We start from the raw sequence: 15495 nt of genomic DNA, 5'->3' as shown, positions 1-15495 counted from the left end.
GTGGAAGAAAGATGCAACTGTTGTTTGTTCTGTAATTTTCTATTGAATCATAGTCCCTAACATTTTGTCTTGTCACTTTTCCTAAATATGTCTTCAGGAGACTCTTTTTGCACTAAGAAGAGAGTTGAGACGTTTCAGTCAGATTTGCATGCGCTTCCTCCACCATAAGGAAAAAGATGTAAGAGAAAAGGTCTGTATTTCTCCATCGCTTAACTGGCATTCATCCTCATTCCTCCTTTTAAATGCCTGCCTTTCCTTTCATACTAGTATTTCCTTCTGATTTTGGTTTTTTTTGTCTCTTAGCAGAGAAATAACTTTTAAAAAAAATCAATCTTCAACTATTTATTTTAAAGGAGAATTAAAGTTATGTTAGTTAAAATGCTAGAAAAGTTAGTGCTTTAATCAAGTGTAGATCTATGTTTGCCTGGGTCCATTTGCAGAATCAAGTCCTGAATATGAATTACTCAGCTTACCAGTTGATAATCATTGTGTTTTCCGATTAGACTGATAGGTGTACTGGTTGCTATCATTGCTTTATCAATGCCTTGCTATGAATATTACTTCAAAAATTAAAAAAAATGGAGAAATTGTCCAGTGATTCATGTGTTGAGAGATATTGTAGCATAATAAAGCTCTTCTTCCTTCCCATGGAAGTTTGAAAATCTTTAGGTGGTATTCATGTATGATTCTTGTATATACTATATCCTAAGGTAGAAGTTCTGGAAGGGCTTAGCTGTGACATTTTACCACAGGTTGGGGCAAACAGGAATCTTTAGCTTGCAAGGGAAAAGTGGAATAGAAGCTAGATTGTGACTTGTGGTGTTTGATGGAGACGCGACATGGAGTTGGCATGAAAAGTAATATGGTCTCTAAATCCTACTTTGGCTTTGTTTGCTTGACACAGGTCTTCATGATACTCTGTGACTGGTTGCTGATTTTGAGTCATCAGGATTCAAATAATAATGAAGAAGCAGTTGGACTTCTGGATTTTCTTCCTAACACATCACTTCAGGAAAAACTGCTTTTGTTTATCCAGGAACATGTTTTCATGGAGGAAGAAGAGGAAAGCAAAGGTTAGACATGTTCATCACTGGAGAAACAGTCTGACACTTCTGCTGTCATTTGTTGTCTGCACTGAATGTATCAGGAAAAAGGGCTAATCTTTTTTTCTTGTTTGGTTTTTTTTGGTTTGGTTTTTTTTGTTGTTTTTTTTTCTGGTAGAGCCCCTTTACAAGCAAAGTGGCTCTCCTGTTGTTCACTGATCTGCACCCACTGTGGATCAACCACAGGAAATAGCTGCCAATTTACTCATAGGTTGAAAAGGTTGATGTAATGTAGAGATGGGTGAGAATGTAAAAGTATTTGGTAGACTGATGTTGGTGGTAGAGATGATGGTGTTAGCCACCTCTGTGGAAGGCCTTGCAGTGTTACAGTGTGACTCTGTCAATGCAAGGACACTTCTAAGCCATCAGAGTAAAGGACTAGTGGATTTTGGTTTGGGAGTGCGCATTAGATTTTGTGGGAAATAGCTATGTACTTGTTGCTCTGTTGCCTTTTTCAAACACATTCCGATGCTAAATTGAGGCTGTTATGGTGAAGGCTAGTTTCTTTTGGGAGTGTTTTGAAATTAGATTGTTAGTTAATTGTGATTTTGAGGCTGAGTTCGAGTGTCATGTTTTGAAAAACGAAGCATTGTTCTAGATTGTGTCCAACTCTTGTCCTTCAGCTGTTCTGATGGAGTTCTGTGTTCAGTTTTGGGAAGCACACTTTCTAAGTCACACTGTATATGCCAGAAGAGATGGGCTTAAATTGCAACAAAGGAGATGGTAGAGGAGAATCCTTAATGGTCAAGGTAGAGACACAATAGAAAATATTGCTCAAGTAGGTTGTAGTATCCTAGTCTTGGGAGTTTTTGAAGCAGGTTATGTTTCAGGTCGCATATGTTATGTATCTGACAGTGATTAAGTTGATCCTGTTGGGGTTAGATGGCCTAAGATCTGTTTCAGACCCGTTTTGTATAATGCTTTCAATATCTCAGTCCTCCCCACAAAGTATCCCTGTCATCCCATTGCAGATTCCTTCCTGAATGAGTGATTCTGTCATGCTATGGGTGTGCTTGTCAGTGTACACAGCTGGCAGCTGCTCCATTTTAGTTTTAACTCTGATTTGCAGATACTTCTGATCAGTCACTTGCTTTGTTTGTTTCCAGGCCCACAGTCATGATAGAAGCAGAAACAGTCCACATAAAAATTATAGGTCGAAGACTGAAGCCTTTTGGCAGTTGATAGCTTACATTTGCAGCAGGAAAGAGTGTATCTCAGCTCTCCTGCTGCAAGAAGCTCCTCGCAAGCACCTTTGTAGCTGTGCTGGGAGATTCTTAAGAGTATTTGTTTTCCACAAGTTACCCAGCTAGTAATTAACCCATGTTTCAGAGACTTAATATGTTATTAATGATATGAAATGACTTTTTTTCTTTCACTCTTGTTGATAGCCACTTGGAGAGTTTCACCTGAACTCTTCTTTTCTTGACTCTGTATGGCAACTTTTGTAGGGTTTCTCATGAGTCATGTGCTCGTTTTCTAGCATCTGTGTTATTCTAGGAAAAAAAATGTGGTTGCAATTTGTTTGGTCTCTTCTATTTGGTGTGTTTGTGCCTTTTATTCTGTACTCCGTTTGGTTCTGTTCTGTAGCTGTGAGCAGTGTTGTACAAGGAGATTCTGACTAGTAGAGATGCAAAAGCCCTATGAAGATCAGAACAGAAGACTGTGAAAATAACTCGTTTTCATTGTCATCAGCTGCAAGCTTTGAAATGGAAGTAAACCTGAGTTTTCTCATATACCCAGGAATGAGTGCTCACATCTGTTGCTCAGTGTGTTGACTGAACAGCTGAGTCTGTGCTATTTGGATGAAAGTTGGTCATTAAAATTGAGATATCTTGAATAAAGTAGTAGAACAAAGCTTCAATGCTTTTGTTTCCCTAGACCTGACAGAAGAGGAGGAGAGAAAGGATGAAAGTTGCAAATTTGACGACTTGCACAAAAAGCGGAGTCTTCTTGCAGCATATTGCAAGTTAATAGTGTATAATGTGGTAGAGATGACTGCGGCTGCTGAGATCTATAAGTACTATGTGAAGGTAATGTTTTAGATGAGGTTGCTTTGCCTAGCAGTGCATTTTAGTTTTTGAAAATGAATCCAGTGTTGGTGAATGATGTGGAGTTAATAGTCTTATGGCTCAGAATCCTTGCACAATCACAAAAGGGCTATTAAAGTCAAACAAATATTTCCTCTTTGCTCTGCAAAGGTACCTCGCTGCAGACTAACTGAAAATTGAGTAGACACTTATGTCTGTCTGAACATCTGCTCCTCAGCTTCTCCAGGGAGGCCATTGCAGAGAAGCAGTTTATGGCTGGGAGTGTTTTAACTACAGAGATTCTCAGGCTGAAGTTGTCAACTTACTTAGAATCATAGAATAGTTTGGGTTGGAAGGGACCTGTAAAGGTCATCTAGTCCAACCCCCTTGCAATGAGCAGGGACATCTTCAACTAGATCAGGTTGCTCAGAGCCTCATCCAACCTGACCTTGAATGTTGCCAGGTATGGGGCATCTACCACGTCTCTGGGAAACCAATGACTTACCACCCTCATAGCGAAGACTTTCTTCCTTATATCTAATCTAAATCTACCTCCTTTCAGTTTAAAGCCATTACCCCATGTCCTATCACTTCAAGGTCTGCTAAAAAGTCTGCCCCCATCTTATAAGCCCCCTTTAAGTACTGGCAGGCTGCAATAAGGTCTCCCCACAGCCTTCTCTTCTCCAGGCTGAACAAGCCCAACTCTATCAGCCTGTCCTCATAGGAGAGCTGTTCCAGCCCTCTGATCATTTTGGTGGCCCTCCTGGACCCTCTCCAACAGGTCCATGTCTTTCCTGTGCTGAGGGCTCCAGAGCTGGATGCAGGACTCCAGGTGGGGTCTCACCAGAGCGAAGTAGAGGGGCAGAATCCCCTCCCTCAGCCTGCTGGCTACGCTGCTTTGGATGCAGCCCAGGATATGGTTGGCCTTCTAGGCTGTGAGCGCACATTGCTGGCTTATGTCCAGCTTTTCCTCCACCAGTACCCCCAAGTCCTTCTTGGCAGGGCTGCTGTCATCCCCCAGCCTGTGTAGATACCAGGGGTTGCCCTGACCCAGGTGCAGGACCCTGCACTTGGCCTTGTTGAACCTCATGAGGTCCACACAGGCCCACTTCTTGAGCCTGTCCAGGTCCCTCTGGATTACATCCCATCCCTCAGGCATGCCAACTGCACCACTCAGCTTGGTGTCATCTGCAAACTTGCTGAGCGTGCACTTGATCCTGCTGTCTATGTTGATGAAGATATTAAAGAGTGCTGGTCCCAATACATACCATCTCCCCCTGAGAGACACCGCTCGTCACCAATCTCCATCTGGACATTGAGCCATTGACCACTACCATCTGGATGTGACCATCCAACCAATCCCTCATCGACCCAGCAGTCCACCCATCAAACCCATCTGTCTCCAATTTAGAGAGAAGGATGCTGTGGGGGACTGTGTCAGAGGCCTTACAGAAGTCTAGATAGATGACATCCGTGGCTCTTCCCTTGTCCACTGTTGTGGTCACTCCATCCTAGAAGGCCACCAGGTTGGTCAGGCAGGACTTGCCCTTGGTGAAGCCATGCTGGCTGTCTTGAATCACCTCCCTGTCCTCCATGTGCCTTAGCATAGTTTCTAGGAGGATCTGCTCCATGATCTTCCCAGGCACAGAGGTGAGGCTGACGGGTCAGTAGTTCCCAGGGTTGTCCTTGCTACCTTTTTTAAAAATGGGTGCAATGTTACCTTTTTTCCAGTCTCCAGGGACTTCACCTGACTGCCAGAACTTTTCCAGTATCATGGGGAGTGGCTTGGCAACTACATCAGCCAATTCCCTCAGGACTCTGGGATGCATCTCGTCAGGTCCCATAGACTTGTGCATGTTCAGGTTCCTCAGGTGGTCTCGAACCTGGATCTTCTCTTATAGTGGGAGGGACTTTGCTCCTCCAGTCCCCATCTTGCAGACCGTCCCCTCAAGAGGTGTGGGAAGAGAGATTTCCAGTGAAGACTGAGGCAAAGATGATGTTGAGTACCTCAGCCTTCTCCTCATTTGTTGTTGCCAGTCTTGTTCATTGGGGGTTTTACGCTTTCTTTGACCTTCCTTTTCTGGCTGACATACTTGTAGAAGACCTTATTATTATTATTTGCATCCCTTGCCAAGTTCAGCTCCAGCTGCTCCTTGGCCTTCCTGACCCCATCCCTACACAACTGGGCAGCGTCCCTGTACTCATCCCAGGATACCTGTCCCTGCTTCCACTGCCTGTGCATTTCCTTCTTGCCCTTCAGTTTGCTCATCAGGTCTCTACTCAGCCATGCTGGCCTCTTGCCTTCCTTTCCTGATTTCTTGCACCTGGGGATCGAGAGCTCTTGCACTCTATGGAAAGTGTCATTAAAGATCTGCCAGCTCTGTTCTGCTCCCTTGTCCCTGAGGGCAGTTTCCCAGCGGGTCCTATTGACTCACTCCTTGAAGAGCTGGAAGGTTGCTTTCCTAAAGTTCAAGGTCCTGTCTTTACCGTTTTCTTGCCCTCTATCCCTCAGGACTGCAAAATCCAACAGTGCATGATCACTGCAGCCCAGGCTGCCTCCAGTCTTGATGTCACCAATTAGCTCACATGTGTTGGTGACCAGCAGGTCCAGTATGGCAACCCCTCTGGTAGGTCTGTCTATTACCTGGCACAGGAAGTTATCCTCCATGCACTCCAGGAGTCTTCTGGATTGCCTACAGCTCGCCGTGCTACTTTCCCAGCAAATGTTGAGGTAGTTGAAGTCCTCCACCAGGATGAGAGCACGATGCCTCCTGTACCTGGAGTGAGAGGCTTTGTCAATAAGCTCCCCTTGATCAGGTGGCTTATAGTAGACACCAAGCACAAGGTTCCCTTTGTTGCAGTGGTCCCTGATTCTTACCCATAAGCTTTTGACCTGCTTGTGGCTATTCTTCAGAGCTCTTTGCACCCCTTCCATTTCTTGATGTAGAGGGCAATGCCTCTGCCCCTCCTTCCTCGCCTGTCTCTTCCGAACAGCCTGTAGCCATCAATAGGCGCATTCCAGTCGTGGGATTCGTCCCACCAAGTTTCAATAATGGCAACAAGGTTGTTAGTTTTCTAGCAGCACAGTGGCTTCCAGCTCCTCCTGTTTGTTACTCATGCTGCATGCATTGGTGTAGAGGCATTTCATCTAGGCTGTTGGCCATGTCACCTTCTTAGAGGAACATCCCTTAATTCCTTTGAGATATTTCACTGGTGTTTCCCTGTTGGGGCCTATTACTCACAAGCCCCTGGCTCATCTCTGTAAGACTTCCAAGTGTGCTGCAGTGTAGCCAGCACTTGTCCGAGCAACAGGCTGAGGGGCCTTGCTAGCACCCCGTCCCTCTAACCTTGGCATGTCAACCCACAGCTTGTCATGGGTCAGCCTGGTATTATCCTCTCCTTCTTCAAGTCTAGTTTAAAGCCCTGTCAATAAGCCCCGCTAGCTTGTGAGCAAAGACCCTCATCCCACTTCGTGAATCCCATCTGATGCCAGCAAGCCAGGTGCCATGTAGACCATTCCATTATTGAAGGAAAATGAAATTGTGGTGGTGACACCAGCCACGAAGCCATGTATTAATAGACTTCATACAGCTCACACAGTCTACATGCAAATGGCCTACATTTCACATGGGGTCCCCATGCTTAGACAACTGGTAGAGCTTCAGCCACTCTGAAGTGGGTTTCAGGAAGGCTGAGAACAGCACAGAGTGGGCAGTTGCCTTGAGTCAACTAACAGGACTTTGGAAATACCTGAATATGGATCTTGTTCTTTAGTTCACTGGGCCCAAGGCAAGCATTAATTAAATACAGAAAACTCTTTCCCTTGTGAGTAGGCTTTGTTCTTTTGTTATAATAAATACTTACCAATTTCAGTGTAACTTTAATCCTCGCATTACTCTTAAAGGAGCATACCATTGCTTTACATATGAAATAATATAAAAATTCCATTTTTTAATCTTTTACTTTGGGTGTTCTGACATTGAGAGTGTTTCATGAACTTTTTGTGTAACATGAAGAGTCATGTGTTTTGTGTACTCCTAGTGCTAAATAAAGGAGATGGTAATTCTTATTTGTTTTGTTGCTGTTAATAGACCTACAATGATTTTGGAGACATAATTAAAGAAATGTTAAGCAGGACGAGGCACAGTAACAAAATTCAGAGTGCCAAGACACTGATTCTCTGTCTGCAGCAGGTAAGGTTGAGATGAAAGCAAGAGGCTAGTGGCTCTTATGACAGCTGCATTTGTATTGCAGGCTTCTACCTACCTTGCCATAATTATTAAAATTAATTAAATAACCTAGTGGAAGAAATCGTTTCCTTGCCTGCACTTTCTGTGTGTATGTTGTTTTTGCATGTCATAATTAAAGTTCCTTTCAAATCATTATATCTGTTTTAAAATTGTAATTTTGTGCACCATTTTTTTGGTCTTGTTTTTAATCTTCAAATTCATGGTGTTTTAGGATTGATGTGAGATTACAGAGTGTCTCTTAGCAAAGGTTAAGGATATTATTCTATGTTTTACAGACTGCCTCAATTCCTGTTGACTTGGAGGAACCACAAATGTGTCTGTGGCTGGCCAGCTCTAATCCCCAGTATTTTCAGTACTTTTTTTCTGGAATAAAGTGGGGTGCAGCCCTTCTGAAGGGTCTCAGTTGCTGGGGCTTGCAGCTGCTGGCTGATGAAGCCAATTAGCTATTTTAGCAGCTGCTTTTGCCAGCTCTGCCCATGACCAGAGCTGCTTCTAGCTTGTAGTCGTGCTGTAAGCCACAGAGCAGGCTCCTCCCGGGGTGTACTGATACATGAGCTTTGCTTATTTCACAAACATTGCCCGGGGCTTAGATCTGTGAACTAGCCCCTGAAATACGAGCTTAGATGAGGCTCAGCAGCATTTGGCTACATATATTCTGCTGACATAGTCAGCACTTTGTGTTTAGGTATCACATTGACAACAGGCCCTTTTTGGCCCGTGCTTGACCTTGAGTTAACAGGTTGAAGGGAACAAGCTATCTCCATGTTCTGTTAGGAAAAACCCCAAAACATAGTTAGCTGGGCTTGAAACAGCCTTTTGACTCAGTCTCGCTTGCAGAAATTGGACTGCGCTGCTGCCAAACTTGCAGCTTTATATCTGCATTCTGATATTCTGGAAGCCTCTCAGGCAAGTGAGGCCTCTGGGGCTTGATTCAGAAGTCCCAACATGAGATGGGGTCAGTGGAGCCATCATCTTCAGGAATCGGTTCTCTCTTTATGCACAACATTTTTAATTTCTATTTTTTAATTTGTGCCTATCTGTTAAGCACAACAGTGTCCTTCGTGTCAGTTCCTTGTCATTGTTCCAGTCATGTGCTTCTGAAGCACATGGCTTACCTGCTCTTTTGTAAGGCTTCAGTCTCTGTAAGCTAAGTGTTGCTTGCTGTGCGTGTGTCTGAGTCCTCCTGGTGCTTTGCTTGTCTATAGGATTACATATGGTTGCTTACCTGAGCCTTCTTTTGCAGCTGTTTCAGACACACGCAGAAAGCCAAGACAGCAGTAGCGGTGTGGACTTTTCCTCCTCTTCCTTCACAAATATGAAAGAACTTGCTCGTCGCTTTTCACTAACATTTGGCTGGGACCAAGTGAAATTTAGAGAATCTGTAGCCATGATACACAAGTATGTGCCACGTAACATCACTTTGTCCATGGTCATTGCTTTTCTTAGTTGTCTGTTTTATTACTCTGCTCTCTCTCTATTTTTTCTTCCAATAGGGAAGGGATTGAATTTGCTTTTCAAGGAGCTACTGGAGTAGACGGAAAATGCTTGCCTCCTAACTTGAGCTTTTTGGTAATCATCAGTGAATTTTCCAACAAACTGCTAAAGCCTGACAAAAGACTAGTGTAAGTTAAGTTCTTGTACAGTCATACATACTTTGTGTTTTGTGTATCCTTGTACATGGGACACTTGACCTTCAGTGATGCAGAAGTTGCTCAAGGGCTTTTCAGAGAGCGTCTGAAATCAATCCACCCCTGAGGCTGTTAGTTTGAGACACTTGTTGAATTTTGTAGTAGTAGTTATTTCAGGTTGTATGTGTAGTATACATTCAAGATCTTTTTTAGGCATAGTTGTGGCCACATGTGGCAATTCTTCTAAAGGAAAGATGGCGTTAACTCGGTGGAAGAGATTTTCACCTTGGCTGGCTAGTGGAGTGGCAGGAATGCTTATCTGTACAGAAAAGTAAAGCAGAAAAGATTGAGGAAGAGGTAATGCCTGGATCATTATTTTGTAACGATCTAATTCCATAGTTTTAGGACTCAATTATGTGAGTTCCATGGAATATATTTGGAATAGAAATACATATGACGCTGTTCAAAATGGGAATATTTAAATTCAAGAATTTACTATTTACAGGGCAATATACCCTGATCTAGTTGGGACCCTGTGATTACAGTGGTTTAAGTATTTACATTTAATAATATAAGAATGATAGCCTTATCTTGGTCTCATGGGGCATTATCATCTGAACAGAGAGATGTATGATTATGGCTCTTACTGCCTTCTTCACCTGCCTCAACTCCAGTCATTTTTGGAAAGGGAGTAATGTTCTTCCTTCTGTTTTACCTTCTTTCTGTTTGCTGCTTATTTGGGATCTGGATCTCTGCACTTCAGTCTCCTATTTACAGATACTGTAAAAACTATTGCAAAATATATAACAGGCATTTTCATTTTCTTGAGAGCATCTATGAAGACATGGGAATGTAAAATGAAACATTAAGACACATCTGCCCTTTTGAATTTCTGAGCAAATCACTCCAGTACCTGACAGGAAAAGTTATGCTTTGGAGAAGAAGTCATCAGAAATGGAAAAAAACCCCAACAGCCACATCTTGCTGAGCCCTGTGTAATTTGTTTGCTCCTGTGTCACTCCACTTAAATTGGAGGTTAGCTTGCACAGGGATCATCAACCAGTTTTTACATAGAAAGCGTCAAGAGTGGCAAAATGACTACTTCCCTGTTACTTTTTATGAAAAATACAATTTATTAACAATTGCCAGCTACCCAGACAATGTATTCTAAAAAATGGGTTCAAACACAAAATACGGAAGAAAAATATTTCACATATACTGATTATAACCCCGGTAAATCTAAAGTGAATAATCTATAGGTAGTGATAGCTTCCCTTGCTGCTCTTGCATTTTTTTTGGAGAGGATTTTTGAGATCTATGACTAGAATTGGTTTTGTACAGTTTCTGTACATCCAGTTGTCTGGATTTCAAAGAGCCATTATCATCTGTGTGGAGACACTTGTGCAATAAGTAGATTTCTGTTAATCCATCCTTGAAACACTTTGTCATTTCATTTTCCTCCAAGGAGTATTTTTTTTAATTAAACAAGAGGAAAATATTTCATCAGTGATGTGGGCAGATTTAAAGCTAAATCTGGATGATTGTTTTTTTAACTAGGGCTATATTTAACAACTTGACCAGTGGATATATTCCAGAAGTATACTCCTGAATGTATTAGGTACATTCAGGTAGGTTTATTCATTGAAAACTTTTGTGGGAAATATTCCCTCTGCTGCTGGGAACAAACGGGAAACAATAAAATTCACAAGGGGGGAAACTGCAATTTTATCCACAACTATATTCAGACTGTTTCTAGTGTAAAGTTTCTATTCTGGGAGGCCTAAAATGCCTTGCAGGGGCTGGAGATTATATTTCCTCTTAGAAATATTTAGGTTTAGCTCCATCATAAATTACTGGATGGAATGTTTTAGGTCAACATGAACTCTTAGAAATAAACATCTGGTTATTTTCATTTTTATTATTAATCATAGGATTGATGTCCAGGTCTGTATGCTAACATATGTGAGTGTACCTGTAACAGATGAGATACAGAATATGGGCATTTGTTAGAAAGGGCTATATTTCAACACCATCAAAGTATATGGATTTTAACCTCCTCCCCTGTAATTGCCCAGGTCGTAGCAGTAAAATATCTGACTTGTCAATTGCTCTGTGCCACAAAATGCACACCAGAAATTAATTATTGAATAACAAGCAGCATGAAGGGCCTGATTCCTGAATCAGTAGGAGTCTTTCCACTGACATTGATAGCAGTTGGATTAGACCCTGAAACAGTAGTTACAATACATGCTTGTTTGAAACCAACAAATTCCATTACCAGGGGTTCTTGATCCCTGGGGCCCCCAGGGTCCATGACTCTAATTGTTTCGGAGTTGGTGCTTACCCTAACCTCGTCCCACCACTAGTTTTCTGTTTTGCAAAGCAAATGAAATGTCTGATATTTTCCAGGCCACACTCCTAATCAAAGAAAGAATAATATACTGTACAGACTGGCGTTAAAACTGTCACTTCTGGTATTTGCTAAGGTGGTGTCTGTTTTAACAACACTGGGCTTGATTTTAGAGTGATGAGCTGTAGCTGAAATGTAGTGAATATCCCGTTTCTAATCCTGAATCAGACTTTGGCTTTCTTTTCTTACTGTTATGAAGTAGCAATGGTCAGAAAGACTTTGTCAGAAATGTCCTGTTTTTCAAAAAGAATGTTGGAAGGAGACCTCTCTGTTCCAGAAGAGCTGATAGCTTCACCTGGGATTCAGGCCCAGTGTCAAGTCTCTGGACTGAATCAGGTAGAACAGGGATTTGAACCAATGTTTAGAGTCATTTAGATTGGAAGAGACCTTTAAGATCATCAAGTCCCACCGTTAACCTAGCACTGCCGAGTCCATCACTAAACCATGTCCCTAAGCCCCACATCTACACATCTTTTAAATACCTCCAGGGGTGGTGACTCAACCACTTCCCTGGGCAGCCTGTTCCAGTGCTTGACAACCCTTTCGATTGAAGACATTTTTCCTAATATCCAATCTAAACCTCCCATAGTGCAGCTTGAAGCCATTTCCTCTTGTCCTATCACTAGTTACCTGAGAGAAGGGACTGACACCCGCCTTGCTACAACCTCCTTTCAGGCAGTTGAAGAGAGCGATAAGGTCTTCCACATCCCATGTGTTGTCGTAACTGCAGAGTTGTTAACTGCTTCTTGCAGACACTTGAAGTTCTATTTGGAACCTGAGAGAACGGGATTGAGTTCGAGATGATATTTCAGAAAAATGGTTTTATTGGTTGTTCTTTTTTCTTTTAAATTTAGACAAAACAGGCACTCATGGCATAAATGTCCCATTTCCTGACCTGCTGTACTATTGAATCACAAGGAGCCTGGGATCCTCTTTACGTTGCAGTCCATGAAGCAGAAAAGGGCCACCAGGAGGAGGGGTGCATCCTTGCAGAGTTCTGCTCTGTTCAGACTGCTCCTGGTAGCAACAATTGGCAGTGACTTTTCCTGCACAGCAAGTTCTTTCTAGAGACTGATGTAATTCCATAATTCCTGTGAATCTAGTGTTGTTCCTAATGCTAAAATTCAAGCACTCTCTTAGCTTTGAAGGCATTTGCATTTTAAATATTCATTTTTTTCAGAGATGTCAGAAATAGGATGAGAAAAAGGATGCTCTTTCTTTTTCTTTGACAATTCTTTCTGCACCTTTGGATAGTAAAGGGAAAATGCCTTTCTAGCAATAGGTGTTGAGGGGAAAGATACTGAGTTTTCTTATACTTGTGTTTGGTTTTCTCCAGGTACGCTTACTTACAGAGGTATATAGCAGAACCACTGCCTTGCAGAGGAGACGGATGGCAGCCGTTGGTTTGGTACAGAAACTCTTTATTGGCAAATGAAGATGAGGAGAACTCTGTCCTCAGCAGTTCAGGAGAGTGGTCCCCTGTGGGCACATCTAAGACGTCGTCTTTTAAAAGGAAATTGTCTAATGGTATGAAAACTTCCCTGTTCTAGATTAGCTGTATTTGCTTTGTCCCAGCAAAAACGCACTTCATGCTTTGCATTAGCAGTACCACAGTATGTTGGATGTTGTGGCCTTTCCAGTTTGAACTGTGGCTTTTGCCTTCAGCTTTGTTGTTGTTAAAGGTCTCTTCTTCACTCAATAGCAGGAAGGTTGGTCTGGAGACTTTGTGTGAGCTGAATTCAGATAATCTTCACAGGCATTTGTCTGTGCCGTTGAGTCTTGGTTCATTGCTGTCAACTGTTAAGGGCATTGTTGCTTTAGGCCGTGTAGATAATTGAGACAGGAGAGATATTTTCAGAAGTTGATTCAGATCTTCAGCCCAGATGATCAGGGCCAAATCATCTCATGGGGTTTTCCTCTCTATTGAATTTCTAGGGAGCCTGTAGTATTATACTCCTAGCTTAAAGAGTTATAGTTAGGGAGACTGCATACAGGCTGTAGAAGCTCTCATGGCTTTACAATCCGTAATGAGGTATTCACCACTCTGATATGGTGGGGCTTAGTTAAATGTAGTAAAGCCATGATGAAAACAATTGCCAGTAAAACTGCTAAGTGCTATGGACATATGCAGTTTTATGTGGAGGAAAGGGAATTTTTCCAGAGCGTCCTTTAGTTTCTTCCTCAGAAATTTTCTTTTCAGTGACCTGCCTTCAGAAAGCTTGTTCCTTTGTGTCCCAAAGGTCCTCCTTTCTCGCGGGTTATACAGACTCAGCAGTACTGATAGCACTTATGGACCAGGGCCAAGATCCTACATCTAGATTGCAAAAATGACTAGTGGGCAAGTTGAGTGGGTTTTCTTTTATGTGGCTTTTAGCTGGCTTCTTCAATAAATTAATGCTTTGCTCCAAGTCTCTGTTTGAGCTTGGCCCCACTGCTTCACTGCTGTGGAGAACATGTTGGAAATGTCCATCTCAAGACCTCTGAGGGTGAGGCTGGAGAATGAGTCTGTTCACTGTCTGTTACAGGGTCTTTGCTTGAAACCAGCCAGGCTGAAGCTGCAAGCAAAGCTCCAGACCTTCGGTGTGCTTCCCAGCTTGTCTCTGCAGCAGGGAAAGGCAGAAAGAGGCTAAAATCCCAAGAGATGCACTTGCAGGAACATTTGCCGCTGCTTTGTCCACGGGGGCTCCAGAGAAGATACAGGTGAGAGTTTTATGTCTTACAAGCTCCTTCGCTTCTCCTGGTATTGACAGTTGGAGTGTCTCTATCCACCTTTGCTTCCATTTTTTGTAATACTTCCATGGGCAAAGGACAGAGGGTGTGTGCCCCTCCTGTCTTTCTTATGGGCTGTGTCCCAAGGACAGGTTGTGTTTTTTGTTTCCTCAGTCCAACATTTGCTGCTTTAGCCTGATTGTACCCCACTGTCACAGGGCTTCTGTGCCTCTTGGACTAATACCATGTGTGCAGAGGAAAAAGACAAGGAAGGAGGAGGGTTTCCTGTCCCACTTCTCTTGTCGCTGGTCCTGATTAGAAGGCTGTGGTGTCGGTTACTCCCTGGCTGTTTGCTGCAGCCTGATGATGAGTGTTTTCTCCACATCTGAAAATGAAAGAGGATTCTTGTCTCAGTAGATCTGCTATTAACTACTGTGTAACTGGTGACTTTCTTTTAGAGAGGTGCATGTCTGCGTGCAGCATGCACACATGCTTGAGTGAAACCCCACAGAACTTGGATGTAGGAGAGGTATTGCAGAAACAGGGAGTCTGGAGTCTACTTTTGAGCTCTGTGAAGCACTCGCAGTGCTCAGTTGGGATATTTTCCTTTAATATGGTTCATTTATTGAGGTGTTAGGTGCCATTTCCCATATGGGTAGGTTAAAAGATGAAACACAAATCCTGGAAAGATACATGCTTTTCCAGGTTTTGGGACACTTGCTGACTGGACCTGGTGAATACAAGTAAAACAGAACAAAAATTTTTTAAACATGTAGGTGATTACAGATCCAGCCCCTGTTTAAATGAATGTTTTGTTTCTGATCTGCTTTATTGGAAATTCCTCAGAGCATAACCTCTTTCATATCTGGGAAATACTGGGCCAGAAACTTTGGGCTACTTTACATGGAGTATGTGAACTACTCTGCCTTAAGCACACTTGTGCAATGTGCAACCTCCTGTTATAAAGATTGTCAGGACTTACCTGCTTTTCTTTTTTTCCAGCAAAGATGAGATTAAGACAGAAGATGTCTCAGAGGAGGGTCAAGCAGAAGACACAATTGAAGATGTCAATGTTGATGTGGTTGGTGCAGACCAGGTAATTCCAGCTTGGGTTTTCCAGCTCTGAGGACAGCTGTAGTTGAGGTGGGTGAATGTGAGTTTGGAATCTCATGCGTACCCATCTAACAGCAAAGGGGCTGCTCTTCTGTGGCCCCTTTCTGGATGAGAAAAGAGGTTCTCCTCTCTTCACTTTCCGCCTGCAGCTGTAGTCTCCTTCAGCTTCATTGGCATTTTTAAGGCAATTCTTATTGTAGCATCTAGACACCCTTAGGTACAGTGAACACCAGCTAGGATGCATTAAGAGCAGGA

General features: G+C 42.7%; 1 protein-coding gene across 1 annotated transcript in view; it reads left to right on the top strand.

Moving 5' to 3' along the window:
• The window catches only part of LOC309409865 (cohesin subunit SA-2-like), a gene marked incomplete at both ends in the record, with an annotated part of 64401 nt that extends 49148 nt beyond the window's left edge, over positions 1 to 15253 (top strand). Inside the window, 9 exons of the mRNA XM_082006113.1 lie at positions 98 to 190; positions 905 to 1073; positions 2982 to 3133; positions 7222 to 7323; positions 8624 to 8778; positions 8874 to 9002; positions 12755 to 12945; positions 13944 to 14118; positions 15130 to 15253. Coding sequence (XP_081862239.1) covers positions 98 to 190; positions 905 to 1073; positions 2982 to 3133; positions 7222 to 7323; positions 8624 to 8778; positions 8874 to 9002; positions 12755 to 12945; positions 13944 to 14118; positions 15130 to 15253 — 1290 coding nt within the window. The remainder of the gene's footprint in view (positions 1 to 97; positions 191 to 904; positions 1074 to 2981; positions 3134 to 7221; positions 7324 to 8623; positions 8779 to 8873; positions 9003 to 12754; positions 12946 to 13943; positions 14119 to 15129) is intronic.
• Positions 15254 to 15495: the final 242 nt, after the last annotated feature.

Source organism: Phaethon aethereus, assembly GCF_964289735.1.
Source record: "Phaethon aethereus genome assembly, chromosome: 1".
Taxonomy (NCBI): Eukaryota; Metazoa; Chordata; class Aves; order Phaethontiformes; family Phaethontidae; genus Phaethon; species Phaethon aethereus.
Note: the sequence above shows the minus strand (reverse complement) of the source record. Positions and strands in the feature narration are given on the sequence as shown.